The sequence below is a fragment of the Cupressus sempervirens genome, chromosome 1 (genome assembly GCF_028749045.1).
Source record: "Cupressus sempervirens isolate cs-2001-9-10 chromosome 1, ASM2874904v1, whole genome shotgun sequence".
NCBI lineage: Eukaryota > Viridiplantae > Streptophyta > Pinopsida > Cupressales > Cupressaceae > Cupressus > Cupressus sempervirens.
This window is the reverse complement of record NC_143118.1, coordinates 140,089,565-140,117,124: the sequence shown is the minus strand read 5'-3', so window position 1 is coordinate 140,117,124 and position 27,560 is coordinate 140,089,565. Positions and strand designations below refer to the sequence as shown.

Here is a 27,560-nt window from a genome sequence, read left to right as displayed (position 1 = left end):
TATTTTATTTGGAGAGTTCTATCATGACAGTCCTACCTGTTGTGATTTGTAGGTCCCTCCTGTTGCATTGCTGCCCAACTGTATTTTGCAGCAGAGAGTTCTTCAACCTTTCTGTAAGCAGGTATAGATAATTATTTTACATGAAGTTATTTCCCTATTTGGAATCTACGAGTAATTAAGTTGGATAGCTCTGGTAGGTTGGAGGTACTGTGCTAGCTGGGAAACTTGCCAAGGAAAGAGGCTGGGCTATCAACATTGGTGGAGGATTTCATCATTGCAGTGGTAACAGAGGTGGTGGATTTTGTGTATATGCAGACATTTCTCTTTGTATACAGTTTGCCTTTATTCATATGGGGATCTCAAGGTATGCATTCTGAATGTCATTCAGCAATGTCAATAGTAATATAGAGTACTCTTCCAGACCAGGGAATCATGGTATTTCTTTGTTCCTCCAAGTTCCCATTTCCTACCTGTTTATTGAGATCCTCTGGATCCTGGACTTACATTTCCTGTTATTTTGATTTTTACTTGCAGGGTGATGATAATTGATCTTGATGCTCATCAAGGAAATGGGCATGAATTGGACTTTGCTCGTGATGGTAGATCCCTGCTTGCTTTGGCCATTCATATTTTCAATTGAAACTGTATTTTTAAATGAACCTGCAATAAATTTGTAAGTGAACCTTATCTTGCACAGAGAGAGTCTACATCCTGGACATGTATAACAGTGAGATCTATCCTCAGGTGAGATTTTTCTGTACTTGTGGTAAACATAATAATGGATATTTCAACCATGCAGTAGATCTAATTGAATGATCCTTCGATTTAGCATACAAAATACTAGTATACTTTTTTGCTGATTTTCTGCTTTTGTTTTTACTACTTATGTTTCTTCAGGATTTTAGAGCAAGGGAATACATTCAACAAAGGATAGAAATATCGGTATGTTCCAGGGGAATTATTTTCTCAATTCAAAACTTCTTACACATCAGCCAATTAATGATTATAAGATGTGATGAGAATCATTTGCTGCATTATATGTATGTACTCCTTGCATATTGACATGGCCATCAATTCTAGCAGTTTTTTCATTCTTTTACCTTAAAAAACACTTTTATAGGCAAGTTCAATAAAACTAAATGTCATTATTCCTTCAGATTGAATGCCTCTTAGTAAAAAATTTCTGCAGAGGCTAACATATTTAATGCTTCTATACTCCTGTTACAGAGTGGTATCTCGAGCAAGGAGTACTTGGATCGCTTGGACAAAGAGCTCGAGGTGCAAAGTTATCTCTTGCCACTCCTATTCTTGTATTATTTTGTAGAAAATCTGAGGCTCATCTGACATTAATAAATAAGACCTACAACATGTGTGCTATACATGTATTTGTGTCACACGCTCAACATCTGCATAAATATACTTAATAAAATTGTTGATATAACCTGCACACCTAGGATGTCTACAAAGTAGAAACATTATGATAAGAAATATAACATAAGTCTCTTTCCAAGTCGTTATAAATTACGAGTGAAGTCTTAGTCAACAATTGTAAGAAATTGAGCAAAATGAAAACTAATGAAACAATCAAATAGAGCTTTATGTGAAGAAGTTTACCATAAACCAAATGAGATTTCCAATGAATCAACGAGAATGGAGACCAGAGATTTTGAAAGGGGAAAGCAAAGAAAACCCCTTGTGTAATATTATGAATGTCAGTGAAAGACCTAAGGAAAAGAGAGAGAGAGAGAGAAATTGTTGGAGCAAATTAGCTCATTACAATAACATCAAAGTGATGTGTAGAAGAGTAGTAGAATAAGAAAGAGGCATCTCTTTTATAGAGATGAGAATGGAGTTGCATGTGTAACTCCCATTTCTATGAATGCCATTATTCATAATAAGTGTGTGCAAAGTGTCAAGATCCTCTTAAGGAGGATAAACTAATTTCCTTATAAAAGAAATTACAAAAAATGAGTTGTCATCACACATGGACAAGAGGACAAGTAAATGACATGTCCTCACATTTGTACTTAGGACAAAAACCGTAAGGGATACCTTGGTTTATCCCATTTAATAAATAAATACAATCAAGGAAAGATTACTAATTCTAACACCCCACTTTAATCTTTACTTGGGTAGATTTCATCAAAAAGTGTATCAAACCCAAATTCTTACAATGAAATTCAAATTTCTCTCTAGAAAGAGGCTTTGTCAAAATTTCAGCAACTTAATCTCCACCCTTGCAATAGATGAGGAACACTTGCTTTTTTTCAATATGTTCTCTGATGAAGTGCTGGTGGAGAGAAATATGCTTTGACTTTGCATGTTAGATAGGATTCTTTGCCAAGGCTATTGCACTTTGATTGTCACAATACAAAGGTGTAGGTTCTTGTTGAGGTAGACTCCAATCTTCAAGTATTCTTCTAAGCCATAAAGCTTCTTTAGATGCATTAGTACAATTTTTATATTCAACTTTGGCAGAGCATAGAGAAACGAAGGTGTCTTTCGTACTTTTCCAAAATATAGCTGATGCAGGAGCATCCTGGGTGTAAGGGCAATCTTGCATCGCCCAAAAATATCTTATTTTCAGCCTTTTCTATTTTAATAAGGACTAGTAGACAGAGTGGTTACTATTTATGAGAACTTGCTATTTTTAATAAGTTTGTCATACAAGCTCAGAATGTTCTCATTTTCTATAGGAAGGTTCATTTTGGAGATATAAGCCTGTCATAAAAATCTCATTTGTCTAGCTTAAGTATTAGAGAAGTTATTGCAGATTTTCGGTGGAAAAATTTGCAAAAAAATCTTTAGGCTCATTGTTGGAGGCCTTAGAGTGCCCGGATGAGGTCCGAAAATTTGATGGAATTGAGCCTGTAGATCAGGAGCTGGCATTTCCGAAAAGTGGTTATAATAGGCAATCGAAGCAATGGTTCATGAGTTATGGCCTTCGGAAGTTGGGCTACCGAAATTTCTAAAATAATTTGTCAAAGATGTATTTGGCCGACTCTATATGTATTGTTAGGGTCTGTCGGCCCTAGGTATTAAGTTTGAGCATCTAGAACCTTCCTAGGCGGCATAAAACTACCTATTTAAGAAAGGCCCGAACATTGTCTAGGACAGCTTTGGGTGATAGTTTGCAACATTGTCTTGTAGATTACTGTAATGAAGGCGCCCACTTGGGTTAGCATATTGTAATTGAGAATTCTGTAATTCCGCATTTGTGGCAATAATAAGAAGTTCATATTTTGTTCTCACATATGCTGTTGTTTCTATATTTTTGTTATGAGTTTATGGTATTAAGGGGAGTCCCCTGCATTAATAGCACCTGAACTAACAAAGAAACAATATCCACAAGTAGATTTTCCATCATTGGGATCTCCACCTAAATCAGAATTAGTAAATCCTTGTAAAGTAAAATCAGAATTTGCATCATAAAATAATCCTAGATTAAGAGTTCTTTTGATATATCTTTATACTCTTCTAGCTACTTTAAAGTGTGTTTGTTGAGGTTTGGACATAAATCTTGAAAGTTGAAACTAAACCGACACTATATGCAATATTGGGTCTAGTAAGAGAGATAATTCAAACTTCTTACAAGTTGTCTATAAGAAGTAGCATCAATAAAGGAGTGTTCGTATCAACCATTAACTTAGTTCCTAATTTGCATAGAATAGAAATATGGTTAGCATCATTCATTTGAAACTTATCCAAAAGATCTTGAGCATACTTGCTTTGAGAAAGAAAAATATCCTTAGGTGTATGCCACATTTGCATTCCTAAGAAGTAATGTAAAATTCCTAAATTAGTCGTTTGAAATTCTTGATTGAGTTGAAACTTAATATCAAAAGTTACAGTGTTAAAACTGAAGTAAGAATCAAATCATCAACATGTAGAATAATAATGATAATACCATCTTCGATATGTTTAATGTATAAGTTAGAATCATTTTTACTTCTATCAAACCCTTGAGAAATAAAGAAAGCATTAAGTTTTGAATACCACTCTCTAGGACATTGCTTTAAACCATAAATAGATTTCTTTAGTTTACATACTAAATGTTCACTACCTTCTTTGATAAAATCAGGTGGTTGAGCCATATATATTTTTTCATGTAAATCGCCATTTAAAATTTGAGGCTCCTTCAAGCCTATCTTCTAGTCTTACATGATTCTTACATGATTCACCATTTTGAATTAAGGTTATATAGATTCTGATATAGAAGTTATTATAAATCTGAATTTCTCTATCAGGGTGGCTTTGATAACATGTAAATGTGTATAGGATCTGTGATAGAGATTCTAATTTCTAATTAATGTTTTTTAATTGAAGATATCAGAAATGTCTGATATGTAAATCTCAGATTGGATGTCTAATATATAAATCTCAAATTGAAAGTCTGATGTTTGATTCAATGTATGAGACTAGACAGTTTTGATTTGATTTGTTACTGCTGTATATAACCATCAAACAAAGTATATGGATCAGACAAAGTATGTTGATCAGATCGTATTAAATTTGAGGCTGTGAGATCTCCCGATGTAGACTGAGTATTGTCGGTTGTAATTGATGCTCAGTCCCATCGGCAAATATGCTATTAAGTACTTATGTGAAAGGGTACATGCCCCGTAGGGTCATGACTCTATGTGGTCAATGGCCACGTAGGGTCATGTCCCTACATGGGCATTTATACAATACAAGTTAACTTTAATCAACACATCTTAATCAATCATTTAAATTGATCTCCAAATTGATTATTCTTTGCACATTTATGTATCACAAACATTATGACTTCTCTAATATTAATAATAGTCATATATATAAATATATATACTTCTCCTGAAGCTATATATTTAACACTCCCTCTTAGCAAGGGAGAAGTGAAAATATCAATCAGATCTCATAAACTCTTTAACAAAATATTAAAGATAATGATATACATAAAAACAACATATTATCTAATTTTAACACTCTGAAGTAGTGACTTGTCAAATAACTATAATCACAATGTTATGAACACTATCATAACATGTATTATGATCTTCGGCATTCCGGATCAACAACAAGAGTGATCATAATATGTTCGTTATCAATGACTTTTAGCGTATCTGGAACAATAACATAAATTGTCATGATAACAAGCCTATCATTTGTAGGATCATCACCTTGCAATGATTACCTTCTAAATATATATGTCTATGAAAGATTGTCATCTTTCATTACATATCTGATGCAACTTTTCAATTAGAAGCATAAACACACATAAAATTGAAACTTAAGTTCAATATTCAAAAATTACAATTTGATCATACCAAGTTTACCTTTGAAATATTCCAATTTAACCTTGGTAAGAAGTTTGGTAAGAATATCCGTTGTTTGCTCATTTGTACTTTTGTAAACCAACTTGAGAACATCTCGATATACCATATCTCCGATTCAGTATGGTTATATTGATGAGAAAATCTGAATTTATAGATAACTGATTTATCTTTAGGTCCGAGTACAACATTGCATACATCATTTATGCATTCAGACTTTGGAAATGTATCACTCTCCCTTTGATTCCTCACTTTAGGATTCTCATTTATATTTATCCACTTTATCTCTTCATTCAACAACTTAAAGTGCAAGATTTTCATCTTTTTCATCACTAATTTCCACTAGGGCTTTTTGAATTTTCTCTCGTTCTGGACAAACTTTAGGAGTGTGACCAAATTTGTCTCATTTGAAACATTGTACTTTGGACCAATCTCTTTTCTTGTATGATTTGTTGAATTCCTTGTTGTTTTGATGAACTCCCTTTCCTTTTCCCTTATTATTGGTACTGATTTGAAGAGCTTGAATTTCTCCCTCTTGTAATTAATCTTGACTCTTCTTGAGTGCATTCATTTTTTAGTAGTTCAAACTTATGAAGTTCAGGTCGAGAATTTAGTCCATGAATAAATGTCTCCCAAGATAGTGGTAGTCCTTTTAGGGCTATAATGTTGAATTCTTTGTCATCTACTTGATTTCCAATGGTTGCAAGTTGATCTTTCAATTCTGCGAGTCGTAGGAAATAGGATGTAATAGATTCTCCATTATTCATCTTGATGTATAGTAGATCTTGCTTCAATGTTAGCAATCTGCTTGTGTTATTAATTTCGAAAGTATTCTTTATAGTGGAGAACATCTCAAAGGCTGTTTTAAGACTTGCTATGGATGGAAGAATGTGATCTCTAACTAAATCTATGATGATCTTCATGGCTTTGTTGTTGCATTTTTTCCAAGTTTTGTCTGGATCATTTTCTGGCATAGATTTATTTTCCTCTATCAATTCTTCTAACTCCATTTCACATAGTACAATCATTACTCTGATTTTCCATGATGCAAAATTTGAGGCTTCTTCAAGCCTATCTTCTAGTCTTACATGATTCACCATTTTGAATTAAGGTTATATAGATTCTGATATAGAAGTTATTATAAATCTGAATTTCTCTATGAGGGTGGCTTTGGTACCATGTAAATGTGTATAGGATCTCTGATAGAGATTCCAATTTCTAATTATTGTTGCTTAACTAAAGATATTAGAAATGTTTGACATGTAAATCTTAGATTGGATGTCTGATAGATAAATCTCAGATTGAATGTTTGATGTGTGATTCAAAGTATGAGATCAGACAGTTTTGATTTGATTTGTTACTGCTGTATATAACCGTCAAACAAAGTGTATGGATCAGACAAAGTATGTTGATCAGATCGTATTATATTTGAGGCTATGCGATCTCCCGATGTATACTGAGTATTGCTGATTGTAATTGATGCTTAGTCTCATCGGCATATATGCTATTAAGTACTTATGTGAGAGGGTACATGCCCCGTAGGGTCATGTCCCTATGTGGGCATGTATACAATACAAGTTGGTTAACTTTAATCAACACATCTTAATGAATCATTTAAATCTATCTCCAAATTGATTATAACTTTGCACATTTATATATCACAAACATTATGACTTCTCTAATATTAATAACCTTACTATATATATATACTTCTCTTAAAGTTATATATTTAACACTTTTAACATCCATTTGATGAATAGGCCAATTCATTTTTGAAGCTAAAGCAAGCACAATCTTTATAGTAAGCATCGTAGCAATTGGTGCAAAAGTTTCATTGTAATCCAAATCTTCAATTTGAGAAAATCCTCTAGGTATCAGCCTAACTTTAAACTTACTAATTTCATTATTGTCATTGAGTTTAGTTTTATATAACCACTTGCATGAAACTATAATCTTACCATGAGGCAAATGAATTAAATCCCAAGTTTGATTAAAAATTAAAGTGTTGTATTTCTCTTGCACAGCTTTTTGCCAATGAGGTTGAATTTTAGCTTGTTCAAAAGTTTGAGGATCATTAGAATTCATAAGAGAAGACATCAAACCATAATTGCAATAATTAATTCTCCTAGGTTTACGTCCACCAAATCTAGTAAGATAATCATCACTTCCATTAAGTAAACCTTGAGCCTATTTAAGTTTTTTCTTAGTAGTAATAGAGTCATCACTTGAAGAAGAGTCATGATCTATAAATGCATCATTAGTATCAACATTATCATCATTACTAGCATTAGAAGAAATAGGAGGAATAAAAGAAGATACTTGAGTAGGGCTTAGAGGAGTAGGGTTTAGAGAAGGAGGTTAGTCCTCCACTACTACAATCTTACTTCCACTAAATTCATTATTTTGAACCTTGGAACAATCATGTACTTCATTTTCTGTAATGCAAAGATCTTTTGTAATTTGAACTTTGTTAGTAAGAGGATTATAAATTCTATAACCTTTAGTACTTTCATCATAAACAACAAATATAAATGGAGAAGATTGAGCATCTAATTTATGGCTTTTTTGTTTAGGTGTATGAACATAAGCAGTAGATCCAAATATCCTTAAGTGTTGCAAATTGGACTTCCTACCCAACCAAGCTTTTTCAGGAGTTATATCTTTCAAAACCTTAGTAGGAGTTCTATTAAGAATATAAGTAGCACAAGCCATAGCTTCAATCCAAAACTTGTAATCCATGTTTTTAGCATGTAACAAACATCTAGTCACTTCCACAATAGTTCTATGCTTACTTTCCGCCACACCATTTTGTTGTGGTGTATAAGGAATAGTAAGATGATGTTTACTACCAAAAGATCTTAAGTAGGAACAAAAAGAATTGTTAACATATTCAGTACCATTATCAGTTCAAAGAATCATAATCCTAGAATCAGATTGCCTTTCCACAAACATATGAAAATCAGCAAATGTATCAAGTACTTGATCTTTTCTATGTAAGAAACAGATTCATATTCTTCTAGTAAAATCATCAATAAGAGTAAGAACATGCTTTCAAACTTGAATGGAGATATTCTCCATAGGTCCTAAAAGATCACTATGAATAAGTTGTAACTTATGAGATGCCCTCCATGATGAACCATGGGGAAAGGGCTACCTATGCATTTTTCCACTCATGCACCTAGTGCATACAATCTTACACGGAACAATTTGAGGCAATCCTTCAGCCATATTAGATTTTTGCATCAATGAGATATAATTAGAATTCAAATGACCAAGCCTTTCATGCCACACATTAAAATCAATATTTTCTTATAAATAGTACCTTGAAGAGGTGAACTCATGAAACTTAAACAAGTTATCATGATCCAACTTAGCATTAGCAATAACTTGATTAGTATTAGGATCAATAATAGAGCACATATCCCTATGAAATTCAACCTTATAATCTTGACATAACTTAGCAATTGAAAGAAGATTGGATTTTGAATCAAAAACATAAAGAGCATCATGTAACTTTTCATTTGGAACAACCAAATCCTTCAAGTTTGCAACTATGATTGTTAGCGAATTGAATTGGAATATTTGAAGTATTGGGTTGCAAAGAATCAAACACTTCTCTATGCGATGTAACATCTTGAGAAACACCACTATCAACAATCCATTCTAATCGTTTAGAAACATTGTAACTAACAGTAAAAGCATGACAAGATTGATTACTATGAGATTTTTGATTATTTTGATTATTGTTATTGATGGGTTGCTTATCATTTTGGTTTTTAAAACAATTGTTAGTTAAATGACCATCTTTCCCATAATAAGTACAATTGGTTTTTTTATTAGGACTATTTTATTGATTATTATTACGATTTGTATTTTGATTATTATTGTTGTTAAAAGAAGGCCTAGAAATAAATCTATTATTGAAACTATGATTATCAGTAAAATTATGATTATTATTATGATTATTATTAAAGTTATGATTATAGTGATTATTGTTAGCTTTATGATTATTGGGAGAATTATTATGATTAGATGATCTAAATTTTTGATTTTGATTCTTAGACACAAAATCATGCTCATTAGTTGTAAGAGTACCAAATTGCAACAACTTAGCGTCTTCTTGACGCAACAAATTTTGAAAAATACTTTTGAGTTTATTGAGTAGACAAAGTAGGAATAGCAAGTTGAGACTGAACATTAGTAACAAATTGTTGAAATTGCCTAGGTAGACATTTCTTTAGAATAATGGTAATTAATCTAATATCAGTTAGAGTAACATCTAATCCAATTAATTGACTTTTAATATAATCAAATTTAAGTATAAATTCATCCATAGATTTGAAATCAGTATACCTTAAGTCTTCCAAATTGTCTTGCAATTGAATCTTGCGTGATTCAGATGGTTTGTCATATGTATGCTTTAAAATATCCCAAGCTTTATGGGCAGTAGTACAATGAACAATTAGAACAAATAAATCACAGTTAAGAGAGATACCATGTAATAACCCAGTTCTAGGTATAGCTTAATCAAACATTAATTTCTTTCACAATTCAAAGGTTTGACATTTTGTTAAGCACTTGTCAAGCATTCTGATATCACTGTATGTATGATGTTTTTAAATTCTAAAAACAATACTAGGAAGTGTAGTGAACTACTCACAATTGTCTGATAAATCAGACTTCAAAAATTTGCATTTGATAAATGCCAAACACATGAATTAATCTGCCTTGTGTATTTTTCATTTAGAATTCAGAGTTGCAAGTATTCTCAAACTGATAATACTGAGTTCCTATTTGATTACAATAAGGCTACTAAGGTTTTATTAATTACAAGAAAGAACTTGACGGTAAATCACCCATAGCATAGTTCCAACAACTCTGATTATATATGCTTGAAGTTGAAATATACTAGCAAATTTGCTTCAGCAAGTAATCCCAAGCAGCCATGTCCATAGGACTGGATGCCCAAACCTGATGTAATCTAACTGTCCAACTAACAAGTTAAGTTGGCGTTGAGACTAAGTAAATTTTCAGCTCCTCAAACATCAAATCTCTCCATGAAGGGTTTGCCCTCTCGGCCACAGTTGATATAGTTAGAGAAGACACCAAATGCCTTCAATAGACAATTGCTCCTTGGCCACAGTTGCTCCAGAAAGAGGAAGCTCTAAATCTAGACTCTCAGATCAAACCACTATACCTCAGGAGTGGAATGAACAATCAACTACAAACCCTTATATTTCAGCAAGGGCACAAAAAATCAGAACTTGGAAAATTCACAAAGGCAACAAAAGCAAATAAATATTCAAGCCTGCTTTTCTCAACAAATGAGCTTGTATTTATAACCTCCAAATGCTCTTTTTGTTGCCAAAATGTAACTTCACTCAAGAAGCTTCACACACAACATTAATTAGAAGCTTACATTAGATTCTTTCACTTGACTTGGCTTAACTAATTAATAAATAGCTCTTTCCAATGATAACTCAATTCTCAACTTAAGTGAAATTATTAAGTTAAATTATAACTTTATAATAAGCCATTTAATAAATTAATAATAATCTGGCCACCAAAAATATAATAACACCCAAAATACTCATTATTTAAATATGTCGTTTGAAATAGGAGTTATACCTATCATTTCTCCATGTGACCAAATGCACTATCCAAAAATAGAAATAGTCCATCTCAATCAACACCCAACCTACCACAAATAGTAAGTACCCAAAACTAAGCCCAAACGAAGTTCAATCTGAGCCAAACCAAGATCTACTTGTAACTTACTGAATTGTGGAGAAGACAAGAGCTTCCCAAGCCAAACCACTACCTTAGAAGACCCTCTAACCACAATAATTAGCCTACAAGGATCACAATAATAGGCTAATCATTGAAACTCCAATGCTAGCAAAAATGGGGACATTAGAGTCCTCCCTCCTTGAGATTGCTTGTCCTCAAGCAATCCAACAATACAGTGAACTCCAACCTCCTCTTGGATCCCAAATGAAGAAGTGCGTGAAATCCCTGTCGACATTGAACCAACTACAAACCAACATTATTAGGATCAACCACATGTCCTGTAGCATAGCACCCAAAAACTGTGTTGATGATGTAGAAGTCAAAATCTCACCAGAAGACATCTCCATAGAAGATCTATGCATCCTCTTCTTCCTTGTATCCACCCACATAATATATATTGGACTGTAATCCTGATCATCACCAAAAATCCCTGAAAAAGACGTAACTACAAGAGAAACATATGCGCTCATGCCAATTGTATAAACAATAGGTGTAGCCACGTCAAAATATGTTGCCACAGGAACATCACCAACTACCGCAACAGAAAACTGAACTGAATTTGGAGATGGTGAAAACTGAGTCCAACTCCACTCAGGTGAGTGATCAACATTAACCTCAAACAATGAATTTTCATAAGACAATGCTGCATCCATATCAAATATAGGATTGTCCATGAAGTGAATCTCACCATTGTGCTAATCCGAACTATAACATGATTCTGCCTCGACACCACTCACCTCATGATCATTGACATGTGTACTATCATCAAGGCACACATCTACAACCACTGCATTCATATTGCTAAACTCCTTGCTAGATGGTTCAACCAACACAAAAGTGGTTGCTGATATGATAGCTCCTCGCTAGATGGTTCAACCAACACAGAAGTGGTTGCTGATATGACAGTATCCTCGCATGCTCCTACTCTCACTATTGCTGCATTGCCATCAAATACATGATCCTGGGAACTCATGCCAACAATTGCATCATCTGGCTCAACCCGACATGAATCCTCATTACATTCCACCACAACTGTGCCTAACTCATGTAATGTCTCATAAGAAATATCCCACACATTTGTAGCCGCAACTATATCATCACATTTCGCTCTTTGAAAAAGCGATATCATGCTCTGCTCAAATCTCGGATTTGAGATCAGTTGGGTCATCCATTTGTGATTTTGATTTAACTCATTCACTAGCACTTCCAACTGATTCACAATACCCTGTATCTCAAAATCTCCATCCCTTGGCAAAAAAGTTCACCCTCTGTGGGTATAATGAATACCAAACCTCCTGTTACCATCCATAATGCTGAAAACCAAATCTCCAAAATAAAGCACTGATCAAACTGAGCCCAATTCCTGCAAGCTAGTAGGAAACCACTCTGGTGCCACTGTAATAACCCCAACTAGCTCTTACTACTAGAAATAAGATCCTTCTAAAATTTCTAGACTTTTTTGCAACAAAGGCAACCATCAAAATATGCTTAAGCTTGCAACTAAAATCTCATATTATTGTTTTACCACTAATGACTTTATTTCACTGCTATAATTAGAACATCACAATCGCTCATGATCTAGCAAACTGTTATTCAATATGCAAGAAAATCCAGAAACAATGCAACTTGTAGCAGTTCACAATTTTGATTAGTTTGCAAACTATACAAATATTCTTAACACATTTCATTTACCTTCACTATTAAAATTTAAACAAGGAACCCGGTCTAAATTAGCAACTCCAAATCGTTGTAGACTGTGAGTGCACACATGAATTGCAACAGCCTGAAAAATGCACACATTTACTTGTAATTCCCCCCCTACACAACCATTGTTGTTTGCAAGGAGGAAATCTGCCCAGCCTGTATACTCACACCAGATTTGTTGAAATGATAGCAGGCAGTCCAGAACAGATCGAAACAAAGAGAAATTACTGCCTAGGCCCAAGCACACCGATCTTTGATACTTGCTGCCCACAATTTCAGTATTCAGGATGCCCCAAATAGAGATAGTAATGTCTGAAAATGCATATGAAACTGCTTCCAAAAAACATAGATAAAACACCCAATTTGCAGGTTAAACAAATGCCCAGCACTATGTAATTATGACATTTGAAACTCAGAAAACCACACTCTACAAACTAGGAAATTCTGGGAGTCCAAATACCTAGCCATCCAAAATTACAAGACACACTGATACCTACATTTACTTGATTGTAAAGTCATTCTTCTCTGAATGCATAGAGTTGCTCTTTTGTGGCCTTGTAAACATGTGATTCATCCAAAACTTTCTACAGTCATCATCAAGAACCATCCTCTCTATATATGTCTTGGGCCATCCATGACTTCTTCATCAGCCTTGAAGAAATTTAACATGATTTTTTTGTTTGTTTAAAGTAGTAGACAGGAGCAGGAATGTGTTTTTTGAAGTTGTTTGCTTCACCTCCAATCAATAATATGGCAAATGTTCTTTTTTGTCTAACCCATGAAAATGTGGTATTGTCTCCTGCCCTTGTTAATGGCCTCATATAGAAAACCCATTGGGTTTTCCTTCCTATCAACTGAAATGTCCCCGCTACTAGCGTTAGCAAAACCTGCAAAAATAATACTTAGAATCTTAATAATAAATCTTATTATACTTTCCTACCCTCTATCCTAAACCCAAACCTTAAAGACATCTCTAGATCAGGTTTCCTAACCCTTAGTTATTAAACCATCTTTTCTAGAGTGCACCCCTTAAGGTTCACGTATGTATACACCATTAGAATATTCTTTCCATTATACTTCCTTAGGCATGCTGGTCAGATGGAGATAATTCTCGCATACCAACATTATAGAGGTTGTATCCATTAAGTAGCGTTTGGCCAAATGAGTATTACACCCATCTCTGATACCAACACTATATGTCCATCTCTGTTGTGTCAGCCAAATGGGTAGTTAACTTATACCCATCTTTGATACTGACACTAAGAGTTTGTAAGCTACTTCACTGTGTTAGCCAAATGGGAGTACACCCATCTCTGATATTGATACAAGACGTTATAACCTTCCCTTCATAAGGTACTTATTAATCCTTTCAAATATTAAGTTATTTCTACTTACAATCCTTTAATCTAATAAATGATAATGTTATTTGAAATTACACACACATATATTTATGTGTACAACTATTTATATTATTATTGATTAACGTATATAAAACGATATCCGTAAATATGCGATACCATATTAATAAACAATATTACTTACCTTGATGCTTGATGACTGTACTGCACAAGCCTTTGGTGATTGGGTGCTCACTATGTTTTGGCTTTGTATCCTTTTAACAATCCATCCTTATTGGTTACTTCTCCTTTTTAATTCTTGTTGCCAATGCTCTGTAGTGCAGGTAGAAGGCGAGGGTGGCCTGATGATGTCATTAGTTAATAAAGTTCAATGTCATTGGCTTCGGTTGTGGTCTTCGTTTCCTTTTTCTATGTTTTTGATGATATGGGTGTTAAGTATATGAATCGGTCCAGCTCTTTTCACCCCATTGGGTAATCTTAATATATCTGCACTTACCCTTTTTCTAGTGATGTGACCCATGACCACGTCACATTGCATGGGTGTTGTTAAAGATTGTATTTATTTATTTATTCATTTCACTTAATAAATTTTGGTTCAGTCTTTTATTAATATTGTTTCTTTCTTTGTTAATTTAAACAATAATGTTAGTATTGAATATATTTATTAAATAATATTAGTATTGAATAGATTTGAACTATTGTAATAATATCTAAGTTTTGAAATCATTATTAAAGTCACATTTAAAAAGAAATTATTAGCGACATATATCATTGTCTATATATTATATAATGATAAATTGTACATTTCATTGGTACTTTATAATTCAATTGAGATCAATTGTAGTCCCTTCGTCTCGAATTTGCTTGTCCTCAAGCAACTTAAGGGTTTCTTCTTTCTCCCAAGTAGCTGCTTGTTCTGGTAAATTCTTCCACTTGACTAAGAATTCCGTAATAGTCCCGCTCCTTAACTGCCTTTTTCGAGTGCCCAAAATAACTTCTGGTATTAAAGTGAGTTGTCCATTGTCCAAGGGGATAAGTCTACACAAGGAGTTACTCATTGTCCTAGAACCTTCTTGAGTCTAAAGACATGGAACACACTATAAATCTTACTACTTGGGAAGTTCGAGCTCATAAGCTACTTCCCCAATCTTCCTCAATACTTTATATGGTCCATAGAATCGAGGCTTGAGTTTTTCTACACCATTTCTCTTAATCAAGGATTGCTTATAGGGTTGTAGTCGCAAAAATACGTAGTCTCCAATTGTAAATGACCATTCTGTGCACTTCTTGTCTATATAGATCTTCTGTTGATTTTGTGCTTGACATATATTCTCTTTTAATGTTTTAATAATATTTGTACTTTTCTTAACAAAATCTTATGCACTCGACACTCTAGTTAAGGAGGGATTAGACTTTCGAAGGATGTGGCATCGTGTCCATAGAGTGCCTTAAATGGTCTCATTCTTATTGGCATATTATGAGTGATGTTGTAGCTTTATTCTCTTAAGTGTAACCACTTAATCTAAGCCTTTTGTTGCCTTGTATCATAGTTCCTTAGGTGTTCTTCTAACCATTTATCGACCACTTATGTTTGCCAATCTGTTTGAGCATGATAATGTGATATCCCTAATCTCAGAGGTCAAATTAATTAAATGACACAATACTTAAATAATAAATATAATATCTAAATGATTAATAAATAGTAATAAAATGATATAATATAATATAATAATATATTATTAGTGTAACACGAATATTTATATCTTAATAACTAAATAACAAATAAAATATATATATTTTGACACTATTAATAATATGTTGCTAAAACAAAATTAGCATATAATAATGATAATGTCTAAAGCAATACAACATTATGTTATAAATTGACAAATAATAAGTATACCATATCAAAAATAATATAGATAAATAAATAAATATGATAATATTTTAATGTAACCATTTCATAGCCAAACTCATGATTCAAATACAAATATAAATTATCTCATCATTAACTAAAATATCATAATACTAATCTGAAACATTATGTGATCTACATAATACTCTACCTCTAAATTGAATCACAGATAGCTATTAAAACGTCCACCCATATAGTAAAACAATCAATAAAGGATACCTATGTGGAATTCTAATTGCATATAGATAATCATCGCACTTGGTCAAATATCAAATATAAGAGTTGATCAATATTTGCGATCAAGACTTCCTGTGAGGAACCAACTAGTAAAGACTAATAATAGTTTAAAATAGCAATTAACATAATCAAGAGGTATTATTATCATATACGCTCAAATAGTAAGCATCACGTTATGATTAGTTTTGAGACGTGTCTTTTCATCGGCGCTTTTGTGGAGATATATATTTAGCATCTTAAGAAAGCGGCAGGGGGAGATAAGCGGATGGAAAGAAGATCAATAAAGTCTTAAGAAGGCAGCACGAAATATAACCGGAAGAATATAACGTGGGGAAGGGGATATACAAGGCTGAATCAGAAGTTATAATCATCGAACAGGCAGTAAACAATTGGGAACATATTCAATTAACACCAAACACCTCAGCACTTACGGATAGCATTGAAAAGAGTCTTCGAGCCTTCTATATTCATTCCTTGAAATCTCAGATAAACAACAAGAATCATATCATTCTATTGGATCCATTGCCAAACTTGGCAAATTCATTTTCTGAATAGAGACAGTGAACACAACTCTTTCACAGCCAGCAAGGAGTTAACAATCCATATAAAGGAAACCTAGTCTAGAATAAAGGTCTTCGTTTATATAGGTGCATACATGATTGGAGAGGATAACGTTTAGAACTCTATATATCTAGGAAGAAGAATAAGAGTGCATATAATTTTATTTAGTAAGGAAACTTGTAACATATACATACTGTCTACTGCTATCTACTACTGGGTCTAAGAGTAAGCACTTGATAAGCAAGGAGGTGATTGTCCCTAATCTTTCAGGTTAGCTGAGAAGAGGTCATTAGATATGAAGACTTATATTGGAAGTTACTAATAGAACAAATATACTCTGTGTGTGTGTGTGTGTGTGTGTGTGTGTGTGTATTATTGATTGATTGGGAAAGAAGTGATACTGCACATAATTTTGTTATTTATTTTATGTACAAGAATTTGAAAGAATAAGTGAGAAGAAGTAAAGAAATTATCCCAATTCTAAGTAGGAACATTACAGATAACTTGTGCTGGGAGTCAAGGTTGCTTCTGCTAGGCAAAAAAGTTCTTGCCAAAACTTGGTGAGGAATTTGCTGTCTCTATCACTTATAATGTTTTGCGGAAGTCCATAGAGTCAGAAAACTTCCCTAAAAAACAACTCTGCTACTTGATGTGTTGTGTACTCTGTGGCGATGGCAAAGAAGTGAGTACATTTTTGTAAGTCCGTCTACTACCACAAATACACTGTCACTCTCTTGAACCTTTGGAAATCCTATCATGAAATCCATGGATATACTTTCCTGTTTTTGGTTTGGAATAGGTAAGGGTTGTAGTAATCCTGCTGATGTGTTGGCTTGGGTTTGTTTTGCTAACAAGTCATGCATTCACTTATATATTTTAGCACATCATTTTTGAAACCCTTCCATGAATATTTCTCTCTAATGTTCTTATATGTCTTACAGTATTTGTGATGTCTTGCCAGTGGGTTATCATGATACTCCTTAACAATTTTTTCTTTAGTCCTTGATTGAAGGGTTAAGTAGACTCTTCCTTTGTAAAGGTTGCTATTTTCCCAAACTCTAAAATCTTCATTAGGTAAATTTCCTTCCAATATTTCCTTGGTTCGAGGATCTTGGATGTATTCTGTTGTGATTTCTTCTTTCCAATCCTTTGAGATGTTTGCGATAGTATTGATTTAGGGCCTTCTTGAGAGGGCACCAACGACTCCATTATTAATACCTTTTTTTTTATTCTATATCAAAGTCATATGCATGCATCTGACTAACCAATTTTTGTTTGCGATCGTTAAGACCTTTTTGATTTAGGAAGAATTGTAAGTTGTTATGATTTGTCTTCACAATAAATTCCCATAGACCAAGTACTATTAAAATTTCACTAACACATGCATTATAGCCAACATTTCCTTATCATATATAGAGTAGTGTTTTCTATATCTGTTAGCTTGTGACTTTCAAAGGCTATTAGGTGTTTCCCTTGCATAATTAGCCCAATTCCTTCTCCTAATGCATCATGCTATAATTCAAATGGCTTGGCGAAATTTGGAATAGCTAAAAGTGGACAAGAGCACATGGTTTCTTTGAGTTTCTCAAAAGGCTGTTGTGCTACATCATTCCTTGTAAAAGCTCCTTTGTTGAATTTGTGAATGGGAAAGCAATTTTGGAGAACCTTGTTACAAAGCACCGGTAGTAGCTACATAGGCCCACAAATCCCTTGAGTTGGGTAAGTGTTTTAGGTTTTGGCCATTCTTTAATGGCCTTGATTTTCTCCTCATCTACACTTACCCCCTTTGCATTGATTTTGTGTCCTAGGTGTCCCCCCTAGCCCTCCATCCCCGACTTCCACTCTCTGACATTATGCTTTATGATATTCCAGGGCAGCCACCGCTTCATTCCACTCTACCTCCTTACTGCCATTTGTTGACCACCTCCAATATTCTTGAGGTCATTAGATCTATGAGATGCAGTAGAGCGGCGGACAAAGAAGGTTTCTAGGTAGAACTTCTCAAACTTGGTGCTTCGGTCCTTGGATCTTACCTTCCTACACTCTTTAATAGAGTGGTCTATACTGGGTTTCCTAAGTCCTGGTCACGACATGTGATTTACCCTATTCATAAGTTTGGGCCAGCTTCTGATCTAGGTAATTACAAGATTATCATGATCAAGCATACATTTGCCAAACTTTATGCCACTGCTCTAAACACCATGCTATCTAGAGAGCTTGACAGGAGAGCTAAAGGGTAGGCTGATTTTTGAGCAAACTATTAGACTATGGATCATATGTTCACGTTGCAGGCTATTATTAAGGAGGCTAGGCACCACTCTGAGAAAGTCTATTGTTGTTTTGTGGACTTCCGTAAGGCTTTTGATTTTATTCCTAGGATGGCCTTATTCAGAGATTTAGTGAGATTGGGATCTCAGATATGTTGTTGACTGCTATTATGAGACTATACAAGAAGGTGGCTAGTGGACTCAGGACTCCAGACGGCTTTTCTGTTCCGATTTAGAGCATTGTTGGGGTGAAGTAGGGTTGCCCTCTTTCTCCTATGCTTTTTGGTTTGTATATCGACGAGCTCGAGGATTTCCTTGTGAACTCCTCTCAAACTGGTGACAGGTGCTATTTGAATCAAGTTTTGATCTCCACTCTCCTTTTCGCAGATGATGTTGTTCTCTTGGTCTCTTCTCTCGATAGTTTACAGAGACTCCTTGATGGTCTAGCTTCTTTTTGTGATCAATGTCAGCTTGTGGTCAATCTGACTAAGACTTGGGTTATGATCTTTAACTATTTAAAGATCTCTCATCTTCATTTCTTTTTTCAGGGGTAGGAGGTTGAGATTACTTCTTACATGTATCTCGTGGTGAAGTTTTCCAAACCCCGCTTCAACTTGAGACCGGTTATTCAATCTAGAGTTAGTAAGGGCATGGGTTCCCTAGCCATACTTGAAAGACAGTGCTTCAGACATCATTTTCAGGATATTTTGTCCAAGCTGTCCCTCTTGAACTCCTTGGTTCAACCGATTGTTCTCTATGGCTCAATGGTTTGGGGACCTTCTCTTCTTGCTTCAGATTGGGCCTCTATAGAGCATGTTTAGATGTTGCTTTTATGACATATCATTAGATGTCATAGACTCACCCCCCACGACATTGTCTTGGCTAAGTTTGGAGCTTATCCTTTCAAACTCACAACCATTTTTTACTTGATTTGGTTTCTCCATCGACTTCAAGGCTTTATGGATTTAGATGTCAACCGACATAGATACTCTCATCTAGCTTATTGTTCTTCTATTGAGATTATGAGATCCGACACTAGTACTAGATCTCACTGTTGGTACGCCCAAGCCAACTCTCTGTTGGGTTCAATCAGGATTGAGATTGATTGTCTTCCTCCTTACCAGTTCTCGTTGGATGCTCCTGCCCACCTCCTCCCCTCATGTGAGGAGTTGAATGCGTATGTCATATAGGTTATCTATAGGTAGTACATTATCACTACCTGATGCAATCCTCTTGGTGGATTACGTCCTAAGATGGCCTTTTATGTGGAGCATTTTCTTGAGATTTAGAATGGTATTATTGTTTGCCCTACTAATCTTTATCGGCGCTGGAGTCATGCCTTGCAATTCTCTTTGGACTCCTTCTGAGTTGACTCCCACTGTCTTCGGGTCCGAATCAATTACCATATAGATAGAGAGGATCAGATTTGTTGACTGTGTACTTTGGCAGAGGTTGAGACTGAGACCCACTTTATATTTCGTTGTCCTGTCTACTATGAGATTAGAGGGAGAATTTACTGCCTATTTAGAGATTGTTTTTCTCTTTCAACGTTCTTCAGCTATATTGACCAACGATGTCTTGCACTTTGCCTATGGGAGGCCACCCAACTTCGTAAGCATACCTTGTAGTCACTCATAGCTTAGGGCCATATCTCAGACCAGCTCATCACCATCTCTTTCTCTCCCTTGTCTTCACCACGGGGCTTGAAAAGGCCATCTAGTATCACTCACTCTAGATCAGTCAAACACTGCACTAGTCTTTCCAGGTAGCAACACTCCTACAGCGGTTCTCGGCGATGACCTAAGACTTTGGATCATCCACAGTTATATCCCTTTGGGACTGATTTCTTTATACCAAGGAAGGATCCTTAGTCCTTACCTTGGTTTTTTTGATTTCGTGTCTTGTATTGTTTCTTCTCAATCACCGTTTGGTGCTCTTGCTTTGACTGGCTCTTTTGTTTGTATGCTTAGTCCCATAAACCCTTGTGGTTTTTTGTTGGACATAATATTATTATCTTATCTTATCCTATCTAAGCCAAATTCACATTTTGAAAGCTTTGCATATAGTGACTTTGTTTCCAAGATCTTCAGATGTTCTTTCATATCTTGGAGGTGTTCTTCCCATGATTTGTTGTAGATAAGTATGTTATCAAAGAATATGAGTACGAATTTTCTTAATTGTTGTCGGAATATATGATTCATACATGATTGAAAAGTTGTCTGTGCATTGGTGAGACCAAATGGAAGAACCAAGAATTCAAAATGTCCACAATGACATCTAAAAGCAGTTTTGGGTACATCTTTTCTCATTCTTATTTGATGATCTCTAGATCGTAGATTAGTTTTTGAAAAATAGCATGCTCCGTGTAATTCATCCATCAGTTCATCAATCCTAGGAATAGGATATCTGTTTTTTATAATTCTCTTATTTAATGCTCTATAGTCAATGCATATTCTCATAGTACCATTTTTCTTTTTGATTAAGACTACTGTTGATGCAAATGGGCTACTCTTGTGTTGGATATGACCCATCTCTAATAACTCCTTGATTGTTCTTTCTATCTCTTCTTTGAATTTTCGGGGATGTCCATAAGGGGTGGTTATTACTAGTTTCGTTCCTACTTCTGATTCTACAGAATGTTCAAATACTCTGTTTGGGGGAAATCCTAGGGGAATCTTTTGAAAGAATCTTTTGTTTCTTTTCAATATAGGTTGAATATCTATATGAATGGTTTCTCCTTTTGGATTTGATTTATCTAACATCATACATTGTGCAATCCATCTCCCTTGGTCATGATTGAGTATTTTTGTCATTTTCTTACAAGAGACCATCTTGGGGGAACCATATGGTATTCCTTTTAATGTTCTTTCTTTCCCTTCATGTTGGAAACAAATCTCTAAATTAGGGCTATCCATTATGAATCGCCTAAGAGAATTTATCCATGGCATTCCTAGGATAATATCATTTTGAATATCTGCCACATAGAAGTTTCTCTTAATTGTGTGGCCCCCTAGGGTAACTTTTAATTAGGGTACTATCTTTGTATAATTGTCTATGGATCCATTTCCTAAAACCACCTTGAAACCCTTAAATTCTTGTGTTTATAGTTTCCTCCGTGCTACCAAGTGGTTTCCTCCTTGCTACCAAGTGTTTCCCAATGAAGTCACACATAGCTCCTGAGTCCACCAATGCAAATATTCTTTGTCCTTTAACTGTCCACTTGAGTCAAAAGGTCCTATTTTCATTTTCTTGGGTGATGATAGCTAATATCGCATGTTCCTATTCCTGAGTTTTTCCATTTTTCCTTGGGGTATCATCTCCACATATTTCTCTATTTTGTTCATTTTTCCTCTTCTACATTGATGACTAGGTCTCCATGGTTCCTTGCACTTAAAGCATAGATTTTTCTGAAATAGTTCTTCTTTCTTTTGACATCAATATTCCTTACTCCATGGTTCTTTACAAGTTTAGCAAGGCCTTTCTTGGTGATCTCTCCTAGGTCCATTCCGATAGGGTACCTTGGGCCCAAAATTCTTAGGCCTTACCCTGGGGTTGTTAGACTTAATTTTCTTTGCTTTCCAGATGGCTTCCTCCAAACTTTGGGGCTCAAGGTGTTTTACATGGGTTTTAATGGGATCTTTAAGTCCTTCTATGAACAAATGAGTGAGCTGGCTCTAGGAAAGATTCAGAAACATTATTGATAGGTCTTGAAACTGATTAGAAAATTCTTCCACTGTCCTTGATTGTTTAAGGTGAGATAGCTCTTGGCATTCAGGATCTCTTTGATCAAACCTCCTTATTAACCTTTGAGTGCATTCATTGTAGCTGGTAATTTTTTTGTGTCCCAAGGAAGTTTTGTCGTAATGCCACCATTTGTGGGCTGACCCTTGCTAATGAAGAACGACGAATTTAATAGCACCTTCTTCAGTCATAGGATTGAAGGATAGATATGTGTCTAATTGTTGGACCCATGATTGAGTAGTTTCCTCTTTTGAACCATCAAAACATGTTAGTTTTACTTTTACTTTCTCTTGAAGGTCTTCATCTACATGATTTTTCCTTTTATTTTCCATGATTTTGGTTTTGTAGTATTCTTCAAAGGAAATAAGATGTCGAATGTCTAGATCCAAGTTCGCATATAATTGTGCAATATCTTCCACACTATTTATATTTGTTTCTTCTTCTACAATAGGTTCTCCTCTTGGAATGAATGAAGGAAAGGTATCTCGTGGAACTGAACATTGTGATGATGGCTCATTTTCCTCATGGTTAGAATGGAAATCTCTCTATGGGTTAGGTCTTTCACTCTGATTGTTATTGTTGCTTAATTTTTATATGGCTTCAAATAGCATTTTGTTGGAGCTTTCATTTCCTTCTTTAGTTTGTTCCATAAAGTTTAGTTGTTTGGCCATTGTTTCTTAGATGTGTAAACTAACCAAAATTTCGTAGGATGGTAGGACCATGCTCTCATACCACTATAACGTCCCTGCTACTAGAGTTAGCAAAACCTACAAAAATAATAGTTAGAATCTTAATAATAACAAGCCTTATTATACTTTCCTACCTTCTATCCTAAACCCAAGCCTTAAAGACGCCTCTAGATCGCGTTTCCTAACCCTTAGTTATTAAACTATTTTTTCTAGAGTGCACCCCTTACATATGCATATGTCAACACCATTAGAATATTCTTGCCATTATACTTCCTTAGGCATGCTGGTTAGATGGAGATAATTCTCGCATACCAACATTATAGAGGTTGTATCTACTAAGTAGTGTTGGCCAAAAGGGTATTACACCCATCTCTGATACTGATACAAGAAGTTATAATCTTCCCTTCATAAGGTACTTAATAATCGTTTCAAATATTAAATTATTTCTACTTATGATCCTTTAATCAAATGAAAGAAAATATTATTTGAAATTCCATACTCACATATATTTATGTGTACAAATATTAATATTATTATTGGTTAACATAGATAAAACAATATCCATAAATATGCGATACCATATTAATAAACAATATTACTTACCTTTATGCTTAGTGACCGTACTGCACAAGCTTTTGGTAATTGGGTGCTCACTATGTTTTGGGTCGGTGTCCTTTTAACATCCATCCTTATCGGTGACTTCCCCTTTTAATTCCTATTGTTGATGGTTTGTATCACACGTAGAAGGTGAGGGTGGCTTGCTGATATGTCACTGGTCAATAAAGTTCTACGTCATTGGCTTCGTTTATGGTCTTTGTTCCCTTTTTCTATGATTTCAATCACATGGATATTAAGTATATGAATCGGTCCTGCTCTTTTCAACCCAGTGGGTGAGTTTAATATCTTTGTGCTTCCCCTCTTTCTAGCAATGTGACCCATGGCCAGGTCACTTGGCATGGGTGTCGTTAAAGATTGTATTTTTTTTTTATTCATTTCACTTAATAAATTTTGGTTTGGTCTTTTAATAATATTGTTTCTTTCTTTGTTATTTTAAACAATAATGTTAGTATTGATTAGATTCTAACTATTGTAATAATATCTAAGGTCTTAAATCATTATTAATGTCGCATTTAAAAAGAAATTATTACCAACATATATCATTGTCAATATATTATCTTAGATACCGACACTTGTCCGGAATGACTAGATACTAAAGTGGATGCATGTGGAAGCTCAGAGGCAGACAAGTACCCTGTGGGTGCCACCATGATGCTGCTGCCAAGCACCGAGATGTGGGTAGATGCCTGTTTTAGGCATCCAGATGCATCCGGGTGCTTGTGAGTGGCTTCTAGGTGGCACCCATAGGGCATCTGGGAGCTTCCATCAGCATCCACGTAGAAAAAAGTAACTTCTAAAACTGGCATTAGATTGTGGTCTACATTAGAAGAAATGTGTGCTTTTGTTGTGTCATTTATTTTGTTCTAGCCATCTTATGAAAATAAATGAGGTAACAAATGCTGAATCATTTGCTTTAACAGAAACTGTAAACTTGGCTATCCATTAACAATTGCCTAGTCCCTCTACCTTACCAATACCATGAATAGATTTGGACTTTTTGTTTCTGATGAGATTTTTTCAAGGATCTCCAACTACATGCTGAACTTTATATTTTAGTAATATTTCGCTGCATGTTGATTTTCCTTAAGGTATTTTCTAGTTTGGAGTCTCGAACTTGAGGGAATTTCAATGTGAATATTTGTGCCTATGAAGTTTTAATTTGAAGTTTGAACTATTTAATTGACATGTGAAATATCTCGAATCTTGAATCTTGATCAATGGTGAAGTGTCATATGATACTATCAAATGATATATGTTTGTTGGGTGTTGCACACATTGCATAATATTATTATATTGTATTATTTTATTTTATTATGTAATGTTGCATCTAGATGGGCGTGCAACATGGGAAGATTCCCATGGGATATACTTGATGAGTTGTATTATAACATTGTGATGATATTTTATGTAATTATTTAATATTGGAAAAAAGAATTCAATTTCCAATATTAAATGTGGGGTCAATGGGTTGGGTAGCACATGGTTTATGTAATACCACATGGTGGTTTTGTGAGACTTGCTATTATATAAGTAGCGACAAGGGTAGTTGTTGGTGTAAGAGGAGAAAAAGGCAAAAAGGGAAAGAGTGGAGCGGGACAAGGTTTGATAGGTTAGCCAAGGGAGCATTTGTGAAGGTTGAAAGCATAGCATGAGATGTGTGGATTCATGCTTGTTTACATGGATTGCTTGATAGTGGCTATGGCTTTGAAGATTTCCATGGTTGTATTGCAATGGTGTTTTTGCTGAATAATACATGGTGATGGATGCTTTTGGAGGCTGGGTTTTTTCCCTCAATGAGGGTTTCCTAAGATATATCTTGTATCACATTTTTGTGGATATGTTGTCTATTCTTTTGTATATGGATTTCAATTACATATTTATTTTAGATCTATTATAGATTATGTGAAAACAATTATATTCTTTATTGCAAGTTTCCTTACAAGTAGTATCAGAGCTATGGTTTTTATTATTGTAACTCTAGATTGAATCCATGAAAATGCATTAGAGGATAAAAGAAAAGACAAGATATATGAATGGTTTATTGCAGATCTAAGGGCTTTGGATTTGCTGTTATGATGGGATGTTGGTAGATTTTGGGCATGTGAAATTGTTGGACAAATGAATTTTTCGGATGTTTTATTTAAATGAGGGTTTTAAGGGGAGCTTGCAGAAATGACCTCTTGGGCAAAAATAGACCTCACTATTGGATCTAGGTCAATGTTTCCACAAATTTTGATATATAATATGCCTTACTCTGGCCATGTTCAAAGGAAATGAAAGAGTTTTTTTAGTTTCAGCCTATGATGGCCATCAAATTTAATCCCGTCGGAATTTTTGTCACAAAAAAAAAAAAAATCGCAATGAAAATGGTAAAAAGACTTTCTTAGTGAAATGGTCATAACTTTCTCTCAAGATATTGGATTTCAGACTTCTTACAAGCATTGGAAAGCTGATTCAAAGCATTACAACTTGGTATAGGTTTCGTTCTATGATTTTGATATTTTGTCAGGTTTTAAGAGCCCAAAAGTCAGATGTTTATTTTGAACACAAATTAGGGCATAACTTGGGCATACATAGTCGGATTTTGGACTTCAAGTAGTCAACAAAAAGCTCTTAGAGAGATTTACACATTGTTTTAGATTTAGTGCAGGTTTGAGATGATTTATTTAGTGATATATTGATCTGAACAGTTTATGGTATATATTAATTATGGTAACATTGTGAGTTTATGACATTTATATTTTAGAGATTTAAGATTTGATGTCATTGTATACTTAGTTCATATTTCATATTGGTCTCATGATGATATGGTTATCAGTATTTGATGTAGATATGTATAATGACTTGTTGGGTCTACAAGTTGTGCAGTGTTGTAAGTAGTCTATACTTACAAGTTGCATTTATAGCTTGGTTATGAGTTGTCTTTGCCCATTGATCTTTCATTATTGATGCATATTTAGATTGGTGGCTTGGATTTGGGTTGTCTATGCCATAAGTCACATGATTTGCTATTTTTTTTTTTTAATGTAGAAGGGATGAGATGTTACCAGGTATAGTCATGGTGGAGGATTGCGGTTGACAATATTATGCTGATAGGTTGGACACTTTGAGAGTCAGATGCTCGGTTCATAGATGTGATCATGGTGCCATGGATTTTGGCATGACATGATTGGATATACTGGTACATCTTTGATGTTCATTGGTTTGGATTCATGATTTGATTATGGTGGTATATATCTTCTTGGTTGAGGATCATGGTTATTTGGTTTCTTTTGAGGAGCTCATGGTGTGCACTTTGAGTTCTTTAATGGTTTGATGCTTTGGTTGATTCTCATGGTTAGAGGATGGTTTTTCATCATGATGTCATG

General features: G+C 34.6%; 1 protein-coding gene across 5 annotated transcripts in view; it reads left to right on the top strand.

The window, feature by feature from the left end:
- Positions 1-27,560, top strand: part of HDA2 (histone deacetylase 2) — a 182,503-nt gene that overhangs the window by 103,764 nt on the left and 51,179 nt on the right. For all 5 annotated transcript variants that reach the window (XR_016361841.1, XR_016361840.1, XM_089817999.1 and 2 more), the window contains 6 exons: positions 53-121; positions 198-364; positions 535-599; positions 698-744; positions 898-942; positions 1,228-1,278. Coding sequence is in view for 3 of the 5 variants with exons in the window: in XM_089817999.1 (XP_089674125.1) it covers positions 53-121; positions 198-364; positions 535-599; positions 698-744; positions 898-942; positions 1,228-1,278 (444 nt within the window). In the remaining 2 variants the exon portion in view is untranslated. The remainder of the gene's footprint in view (positions 1-52; positions 122-197; positions 365-534; positions 600-697; positions 745-897; positions 943-1,227; positions 1,279-27,560) is intronic.